The sequence below is a fragment of the Danio rerio genome, chromosome 5 (assembly GCF_052040795.2).
Source record: "Danio rerio strain M-AB ecotype USA chromosome 5, GRCz13ab, whole genome shotgun sequence".
Classification (NCBI taxonomy): Eukaryota; Metazoa; Chordata; class Actinopteri; order Cypriniformes; family Danionidae; genus Danio; species Danio rerio.
Window position 1 is genome coordinate 67,886,467 of NC_141025.1, and position 10,734 is coordinate 67,897,200.

Consider the following 10,734-nt stretch of genomic DNA (forward strand, 5'->3'; position numbering starts at 1 on the left):
TTACATTGTGTAACTTTAACAAATTGAAGCTTGTTGTGTAAAGTGTTACTGATTTTCCTGCTCTGTCTTTTATACTTTAGATGTCCCTTTCCTTTGTCTTACCAGCAGCCTTAAATAATTGATTTTGCTGTTTGCTGGAGTAAGCGATTATTCCAAAGTTCCAAGTATCCTGGATGCAAGAGCACTTAGTTTCTGTAGTTGGCTACTTACAATGAATTTAATATTATCTTTAGAATAGATTTCAAACACTTCTTAGAGTTAGGAACTTAATGATAAATCCATCCGAAAGATGCTTTGTCATGTCCTGAAGACTGAAGAATCAAGGGCCATCCATGATTGATGTGATTTTATTTAGTGACTACAGTGATCTCGAAAGGTCCACGAGGACAACAAGTCGCCTTCAATGTATTATTCAGATCATGCAATTTCAAAGACTCTTTTCATCTTGACAAGCAGCGTTGACAGAGCTTGAGCCCGAATGTCAGAACAACCTTGAAGTTAGTGATGCCACAAGAGTTTTTTTTACAGCTTCACAACAGGCTGTTGCTGACTGGAGGCAGATAAATACTTCTCATCCTGAATATAAAAAGCAGAACAACACTTCATTTCTGACTAAAAGCACTCTGGTAGAGTGGTTTCATTTTGTCTGCCTGCCAACAGGTGTAAGGTGTTGTGCTGTTCCTTTAGCAGAGAGCAAGAACAGGAAGGCAACTGTCAAGCTCGGGCTTGTTTTGAGGTGACAAGAACACAAGCATCGTGCAATTGGCACTTCCCCTCAGCCAGTGTTTCTAGTGGTCAAAGCATGCAAGCCTTTCTGATGTTGTGTGGATGTTGCACGCTCAAGACAGGTGTCCTGTATGGACCAGTAAATCCATGCCAATAAGGGTTTAGAGGAAAAAGGAGCTGAATATAGCAACATAATCAGTGTTGGGCAGTAGCGTCACTACAAGTTGTGATACTACTAGGTTTACTGCATTTCTCAGGACACTGTAAAACCCAAAAAGTTAAGATAACTCAAACCATTTGCAACAAACCATTTAAGTTTAAAAACTAATCCTAATGAGTACTGTGAACTTAATCCATTTGAGTAAATAAAGCAGTTTGAGCTCAATAAAACCCAATAAATGAAGAGAACTCAAACCAACTAAGTACTGTAAAACCCAACAAGTTAAGGCAACTTAAACCGTTTGAGGAAACCGATTGCTACGAGCAATTTGAGTTAAAGAACTAATGTATATAAGTATTAGTGAACTTACTCCATTTAAGTAATGAGGTTTTTAATTAACTCATTACCTTCAACACTGAATTTAAAACTTTTTTTTCAAATGAGTAGAACTAACTCAGTCAATTTTGAGTTAACTACACTCATTTTGTTTGATAAAGTTGACTGTTGGGTTTTACAGTATAGCGTTGGGGTAGCATCGCTACTTCCTAAATCAAATAGCTTTTCAGTAGTAAAGCTATTATTTTAAGCAAGTAGCGCAGTACCATCCACACAAGCTAAATTTACCAATTGCGGATCATTAGGTGACGCCACCACCCTTCACGAAGCTGTAAAGCCGGTGTCTGGCCTGATGAAAGTAACGTTAAAGCCATATGATAGCGAGAGAGGTGATTTTTTATTTTTTTTTTTCATGTTTTATGGTGGTCAAAAACAAACTGGTTGTTGCTAGATCATATGTGGTGATGGCGGGAAGTTAATGAAAAATGTTTATAATATTTATTACATTTCCTATTAATCGTATTTTATTAACGCCGACCCCCACCCCAACCTTACACCTAACCGTCACAGTAACCTAAAAACAGTAGTTGTACCGAGTATTATTTATGTTATCTATTAAATAATTGTATTTTTTAACGTCTAACTCCAACCGTCACAGTACTGTAAAAATATGAAATACTGTTATACAGTGTCATAAAAACAACTGATGTGCATATCCGGCTGGCTGTGTATCCGATCTAGACCTTACCATACAAACTTTTTGGTTTGTTACTGCCACCTCTCGCTCCGGTCATTGACATTGCCAATCTGTCATTGGGCTCAAACGAAAACTTTGCTTGATAGAAAGATGACTGTAGACCTCTGTAGACTGTGTTCCTCAAAGTACATGTTTTAAAGTTAATTCTGATGCTGTGATCTTGTTAGAGTTGAGTTGGTTTTAGATTTATTCACTGTTTGTTCTGCAAATATGCCCAAGTGCAATTTCATGAAAAAATGTTATGTAAATACAGTATTTAAAATATTTAAAATACTATAGTGTTTTTGAACAATATCTAGTAAAATTTGTTTCTGTTTAGGATATTAATTGCAATAAATATCTAAACTTAACAATTATGCCTCATAGGTTTCATTGACATTTTTATTGAACGCTAAGGCAAAACTGACTTGGATTGAAGTTGTCATGTAGCGTTTAACTTAGCTTTCTACATTTTCCTGGGGGTAGATTTTAGTGTAGTTGATCTACATTTTGAGTAGAGTAGCTAATAGCTTAAATCACTACATTTTCCAAGTAAAATGCTGTTTTCAAGATTATTGTACAAAACCTTTGCTTTTAAAAAGTGTTATGTTGCTCTCTCTCTCTGTGTTCTTAGTTTGAGGCAAAGATGTCCAAACCTGTTTCTTTAGGGCCATATTCTTTTAGAGTACACCTGTAACCATTATTTAGCACAGATGGAATAGTTAAACAAAAGGTGTGTCCAAAATAGCATACTTATATACTTTTTTATGACAATGGATTGCTTCCATTTATTTTGTGGAAGCAAAATTCTTCTATATGATTATAAAAATTTTGCTTCCACAAAATAAATAAAAGTAATCCAACCTCCCAGTGGTGAGTACTTCTGTACACATTCCAGGTACTAGTTTGGGCCTTTGTTTGACTAAATTGGCAATCATAAAACATTGACTGTGTAACTACATGGTTGAGCATGTAAGTGCAAAATGTACTAAATGTGGCAGCTATCTCTCTCCAACTCTCACATGGTCACCCACTGAAGCTAAGCAGGGCTGCACCTGGTTAGTACCTAGATGGGAGACCACATGGGAAAGCTAGGTTGCTGCCGGAAGTAGTGTTAGTGATTTTGTCGGATGTTTCGTTAAACCGAGGTCGTTAAAAATCCCAGGATGTCCATCTAAAAAGAGTAGCCCACTGTCCATCATGGTCTTCTTACCATCCCCATATCATAATTGGCTTCATCACTCTGATTCCTTTCCACCAATCAGCTGGTGTGTGGTGTGCAGTCAGGGTGAATGTGGCTGCCGTTTCATCATCCAGGTGGATGAGGAGATTCCCCTTAATGTGTAAAGCACCTTGAGTGTCCAGAAACACACTATATGAATGTAATGAATTTTTGTTATTGTATAAGTGAATAGTGTGTCATTTGGGATGCAACTTGGGTCCTCAGATTCACTAAAAATTCAGTTGAATGTTGCAACCTCCAGGTGGTGGTTTGGACCACCCAATTCTAGTTTTGTAACTATCTGCCAAAGACACAAAGGTATTTTTAATCTCATCTGGAGATCACTTTCTACTTGTGTGTTGTGTGTGTGTGTACTGACACATAACTGTGATATGTTGCTTTTTGTTCTTTTCACTGCCAGACTGCATCACAGGCACCAAAGAAAGAATTCAATTACACATTTTCTTTTTTTATATGGTGTTTAAGTGTTGATACTCACAATGTCTTTTGCTTTGTGTTTATAGGAGGCCAGTTTTTCCATCTGGGTTTACTACAGTGACAATACAGCAGCTCCACTGAGTATGTATGATCCTAAAGACTACAACCTCAATGGCACTTCAGAGGATGATAAGGTGGTCACGGTGGCACAACAACCCCAACAGCGGTGGCCAGTCGTCATCGCTGAGGGTGAGGGCACAGGAGACATAGTTCATGTGGAGATGACCATCTCTGAAACCTGCCAGAAGACCAAACGTAAGAGCGTAATTGCTTCATCTTCTGTGTTTGTCAAAGTCCGATTTGGAACAGATGAAGACTCTGAGGAGGATATGGAGATGGAGACTGAAATAGACACTAGAATGCCTGCCAACACAAGAAGGCCCGCTATTGATTCCAATGTGGGTGGTGCAGGGTATGAACCATCTAATGAGCAACCCGCAAGTGTACCCATTGATTACACAAACTTCCCTACGATAAGCAATCCGGAAGAACCAACTGAAGAAGACGAAGAGGATGATGAGTTTGTGCACAGTCCACGTAGCATGACTGACCTAGAGATTGGCATGTATGCTCTTCTTGGGGTGTTTTGTCTTGCTATACTGGTCTTTCTTATAAATTGTATCGTGTTCGTATTGAAGTATCGCCATAAGCGCATTCCTCCTGAAGGCCAAGCCAACATGGACCATTCCCACCACTGGGTTTTCTTGGGTAATGGGGAACCCCTGCGCACCCAGAGTGACCTCTCACCCCAGACAGTAGAGAGCCCAAGCAACACTTTGGAAGGGGTTCAGACTTGCTGTCACGGGGACCACCACAGCAGCGGCAGCTCTCAGACCAGCGTACAAAGCCAGGTTCATGGTCGAGGAGATGGCAGCTCTGGAGGTTCCACCAAAGACCACGGAGAGGACGCCAGTTCACCAACCTCTAAACGCAAGCGTGTAAAGTTCACCACCTTTACCCTTCCCACAGAGGATTTACCCTATAACTCCATCCCCATTGCCAACGAAGAGGACATTCAGTGGGTATGCCAAGACATGGGTTTTCAGGACCAAGAGGAACTGCACGACTACATGCGCAGGATAAAGGAAATAGCCTGATCGGGCTGTAAGCTTTCTAATTTTCACTCTATAGGAGGTACCCTTCACAAGAAAAACAACCAAGGCCTAGTGTCCAGTTTTATTGGGGTTTTCTGCACAGTGCCGTTTCCCTTACACATTGACACTTGTACAAACTAAAAACTATTCATGACGCTGCCAGGGAAGCCAAAGACGAGTCTAAGGGATTCAAGTAAAAATGGCTTTAGCGGTGTGTATGATTGCTGCTCAGTAGGAGAGAGTGTACAATCTTTAAGGGAAACATAGTTTCAGTTGTGAACACTGATATCAAAATGGATTCCTGAAGTACTCAATCATGTGTGGGTCACCCGGTTGTGGATAGGATATTTCTCAGAGGAATGCCTGGAGTCTTGGCACTGTGTCCATTCTTCTTCTTCTACTTCTACTTCTTCTCTTTTTTTAATTCAACGGATTCTTCTCCAACAAAGAGGCCTTTGAAGTGCAGATTCTACTTTTGTCCCAGATTTGTGTTCGAGATGGATCATTTTCATGCCATTGTTGATAAACCTGACACTTAGCCACAGACACTGGCAGGGACTTTCGTGAGAACGTGCCATGGATTCTTTGTCAGTATTGGAAAAGTTGAATGGTTTCACCCCCACCCCACCGCCCCCTCTATTCAGCATTATCTCAGTTCAGCACATGCCTTGGTTGTTGAATTAGTTCTTCGTATGTCTTTGGTATTTCGTTCTCATTCTCAGTCTGGATGCCACCTCAGCTTCTTTCACTGTCTTGGTTCAATCAAATGCCTTATACAATGGATCTCAATAGTCACAACCTATCTCTGTGTTGACACCACATTTGTTCACATTGGTAAGGGCCAAAGCAGGGGCGACTCTTCAGATGTCTGAATCCCCAATTGAATGCGTGTCAGCACAGGGAAGGTGGGAGCTTGTACATTGTGGAGTTAGATATCTTCTCCAGCATTCCTCTGCATGAATGGAGACTTGGAGGCACAATTAACGCAATTTTGTTTCTTTTTTACTTTGTATATGTTTGTATTGTGAGAATTATCTAATCATTCATAAATAGAGGACATATCATGCTACCATGCATTACATGCATGTGCCAGACCCTCCCTCCTGTGTACATACCATGTTCAGTACAAAACGATTGCTGAAGCTTAACTCCATTGAGGAATAGGGGAGGCAGATGCCATATAGGGACTCGGCAGCTGGATACTTGAATCTCAGTGAGGCTCTCTTTTCTCTTTTTCTCACTCTTTACTGATCTCACCGTGAATTCCCATCCAGGTGGTAACAGAGTTCTCTGGTAAGGATAAAATGCTATGCAAACACACTGGAGGGGCTGATTATTGCGGTTAAGTAAATCCGCCCCAGACATTGCTATAGCACCATGATTATTTCCGTTAATATACCAAGGAATATCTCAAAGCTAGTTGTAACAATGTAAATTGCAAGTTTTAAGATTAGTTACAATTTGTATTACATTTTGAATCTCTCTAGATTTGTTTAATAAAACGCCACAAAATGTGGCAGCACAGTAGGTGGAGCCCAAAACTGTTAACGATTAGGTAGTTTAGATAGGGTTACACTGGTAACGGGTCTGGAAGCTTTTTAATGGTGGGGCACAAAGAATTTATATCTGTATTGCGGCTGACCTGTCATGGGTTGGTTTCAGGGTTACGGTCCCCCGGTTTCTTCAGGATGACTAAATTCACACACTGTACTGAATGCTTATTTTCCCACTGTGCAGATTTGTAACATGCAGGATTTACCCTTAACTTTATTTGCTTTTAATAGTCTTATAATAGTCATTTTCCTGTAAGCAGGATGGAATGCCTGTATTTTGTGTCCTTGTTTTATAGATTTCATTTTTATATTTTATTTTTTTTAAATCACCCCTTAATTTATTAAGGGGCCCTTTGCACTCCAGATATGGTAAGAGTCACAGAGAACGGAAGGCTGACACCTCTCCACTTTTCTCCTATAATTTGTAGCCCCTTTCACCCCTTTGTCAAAGGATATTTAAACCCTCAATCATGATGTGTGATGAAATGTTAATTGATCATGTACCATGTCAAGGTATTAGGATGTGAATGACATTCGGAGTGTTGGTCAGAGATTAAGTTTGACCCACACTTTGCAGATACGGAGGCTCAGAACTGAATGTAACTTTTTCAACTGTACCTTGACGATCAAAATAAACTGAATTTCCAATGTATTATTAAGGTCTTCTGATGGGGTACAGGCTTGATACGCCTACTAGCAAGTTTCTGGTAGCAGCTCATACACTTTATTGGTTTGTTTGTTTTCTTTCTAAAGTTATTTTTCCATAGTGTAACACCTCCATCAGGACTTTTATTTTTTAATCTTCTTTCTACAGATGTATGTATGTACTTTATATGAAATAGCAGTTGCAAGATCTGTGCTTTCATTTTTCTTTTCTTTTTTCCAGAGGAGCTGCTACTAGGCCTTTGCCTTGACCACATGCTGTGTTGTGGTGTAGATTTGGGCTGTACTCTATGACCTGCTAAAGCACGGTACTGACAGCCATGTGCTGCCACACCCTTAATGTACAGAGCACTGTTACAACATCCTGTATCCTCCCTAAAAACAGCTGTTGTATTTCCCTCCTTATATGTAAGTACTAAAGAAAATACAATGCATAATGTTTGGTGTCGTGTCTTTTACTTGACAATGTGCTCAGCATCTCATTGTGCTATCCAGACAATACAGTAGTGGTCTATGCTGTATAGCAGTACATTTATCAATATGAATTATTGTTGTTTGTAAACAATCAACAATCAAAAGAAATGGAGGGTAGAAGGTCCATTTTACCTGTTTATTTGATAATGGCAAAGTTTTCCTGTCGTAGTTTGAAAGCTCATAGATTCACTGTTTACAATAAGAACATAGAAATAATGTTTACAATTTATTGAGGAAAAACAAGTGTGCTTAAATGTGTTGAGTGTGCACTTGTTGTGTACTTTAGTATTTAAAAAAATGTATGCAGAGTAATAGTTCAAGATGTAGTATAGTACTTGTAAAACTAGCTAAGCTTTAGCAAGTAGCCTGTTAAGAACCTGCTAAACCATGCTAGTAGCATGCTAAAACAACAATGTGCAATCAATGCTTGGAACAATGCTGGGAACGTGCTTTTAATGTGTTAATTTAACAGTATATATTAACATGCTTATGGTAGTAACATGTAAACCATGTATACAATGTTAAATTGTGTTAGCAATGCAATAAAGCATGTTAAAATCATATTAACAGCATTTAAAACATGTTAACAATGAAGTAAAATGCACTAGAAAATGTAAATTAATGCTAGTTTAGTGCAAAATCTTGTAAGTAGGATGTTCTAAATAGTGTTAATATGTGAACACATTAAATACATAATCACAATGTGTAAATCATGCTAGGAAGATAAACGAATTCATGAAGTTAAACTAACAGAGTTAGACATGCTAGCACTATACTAAATGTAGTAGAAACATGTATGCTAATTCATGTTAGCCATGTGCTAAAACAGGACAAAAGCACGCTAGTTACATGCTTATTCTTATTTAGGGACATGCTGCAGAAAAACAAGCTATAACAACTCATGCACATTCTGAAAACTTAACTCTATACATTTCTAGAGAGCACCCAATATGCCCCAGGAATTGTTTTTTGCAATTTATTTTTTTTTGTGAATCCACCAGAGGCCGCTGTGTACACTTTTTCAGATCTCAAATTTCTCTCGTGAGAGTCATTTGCACCAAAAATCCACCAGAGGCCGCTGTTGACTGACTGAATGACTGACTGATCGACTGACCCACCCTCCTCCTTCCCTAGACCCAACCAACAGTGTTTTCAAAAGCACAGATTAACCCGCCCACCCATTTCCCTAAACCCAACCGACAGTTTGGACAGTCTGATTTTTACCACGTTTTCAGATTTACCACATTATCACTATAATTTACTTCTTTATTGAATTTTTTGGCTTCTGTTTTTGTCTTAGTTGCTTTTTGTAACTGTTCTTGACTAGACTCGAACTCTGTCGTTGTGGTCAACTCCGCTGACGTGCATGGCAAGCTAACTGGACAAACTGATGACAGCGGGAAAGCCGCTCAAATGAAGGTAAGTGGTCAGCTGATAAGCACAAAAAGAAACAGTCCCATACCACTCCATTGCGTTCCTTTTTAAAAACAAAATGCACCCAAACGTACTTCTAGCTACATAATTTGCGACCTCCAAAAATGTCTTCAGGGCTACGTTTTCAGAATGAGGCAATGTTGAGCTAGAAACATGGTAAAAACTAAATAATGTGCTAAAACCCTTTAGCAGTGCGCTGAAACATGCTAGAAATGTTCTAGCAAAATGCTAAAAAGGTTGAAATTGGTTTAAATGTGTTAGCTAATTCAACGAAGCATAATGTTAAGCAACACGGTAGTGCTAACAACATGTAAACCTATATTAGTAACATGTTTAAAATGTGTTAGAAATGTACTAGCAACATGCTAATTGATGTTAACAGTGTTTAATCAGGGACTAAGCTGAAGGAAAGTGAGTGTGCTAAACATATAAAATATATTAAATTTAGCTCAACTTCTATTTACTTTACACAAGTTTAATCTTATTTTGCTAAAATTATTCAAACATTCAGGGCTTTTCCCAAATAAGCTTTACCAGTTACTATGAAAACATTTAGTTTAAATTAAAAATAGAAATAGTTTGAAATACTTTAAATACAAAAGATATAAGTTTTGACCTATTTAACCCATAACTTTTGACTCATTTAAATAATACATGTGTACAATTTTGTATTTTGACTAACACCTAGGAGGAAAACTTTACAAACCATAATCTAATGCAAGATTTAATAGATTCAATCAATTTTTTTTCCGAACAGGGGTTCATGGTATGTTTATGATGTATTATACACAGACAGGTGCTTTAGAATAGCTAGTGCTTAGGATTCTTTGCTTTATATAATTGCTTTTACTTCCATCATTGCTTTTGCAATGCCAGACTAACACATATCCACTCTAGAGGTTAGTAGTAGGTAAAATGAGAATAACAGCCCCCTTCATTGCATCTGTGACTGCCTTCAAGGATGTACACTCTGTGCTTAGGCCTCCCATGGGAAATAATGTGGGTTTTCAACATTGACGCAAAAACTTCCTCACTTACAGGTTTTGTTGTATTGGGATGAAATGCGAAAGTTCTAAAGTATAGTTTCTGTTGGCATACATACATAAAAAACAGTGCACTTGCACCTCGTCTATATCTTAGTGTCACATTACACAGTGAAAAAGGAGAGAGAAAATAAGCAAAATATGAAACATGACTGTTAGTAAAGTACATCCATGTTAAATGCTTGTAAAAATGGTTATTTGGAAATTTCTAATTGGGGATGTCTGTCCTGTAACATGATAAACAGGATAGAAGCATGGAAGTAACATGCTAATTTGTGTTCATGTTAAATGTCCTGAATGCATCATTGCATGTTGATTCAGGTTAACAATGCTATCAATGTTTTATAAATGCTACAACAATCGACGTGTTAAAACCGGGTAGATGCATAACAATGACGTGCTAATTGACAGTATGTTAGCAACATGTTAAATATCCAGTATCATCTTAGCAGTATATTGATTCAGGTTAACAATATGCCAGTTATTTTATTGAACATAAGCTATGCTATACACAGGCTAATTGCAACCTGCCAACATATTATTACATATAAGAAACTCAACTTACAAATTATTGATAGCCATGTGCTAAAACAGGATAAAAGCATAGTACACACATGCTAATTTGTTATCAGCATGTTAAATATTCTAAGTACATCTTAACATGTTGATTCAGGTTAACACCCTGTAGAAAAATCCAGCTTAAACCAGCCTAGGCTGGTTGGCTGGTTTTAGCTGGTCGACCAGGCTGGTTTTAGAGGGGTTTTGGCCATTTCCAGGCTGGTTTCCAGCCATTTC

General features: G+C 38.3%; 1 protein-coding gene across 13 annotated transcripts in view; it reads left to right on the top strand.

Moving 5' to 3' along the window:
- Nucleotides 1-7,422, top strand: part of tmem132e (transmembrane protein 132E) — a 1,079,249-nt gene extending 1,071,827 nt beyond the window's left edge. For 12 of the 13 annotated variants that reach the window (XM_087252404.1, XM_087252403.1, XM_087252405.1 and 9 more), the window contains one exon: nucleotides 3,705-7,422. In XM_087252404.1, coding sequence (XP_087108530.1) covers nucleotides 3,705-4,775 — 1,071 coding nt within the window. In that variant the 3' untranslated portion in view covers nucleotides 4,776-7,422. 13 annotated transcript variants of the gene reach the window in all.
- The last annotated feature ends 3,312 nt before the right edge of the window (nucleotides 7,423-10,734 follow it).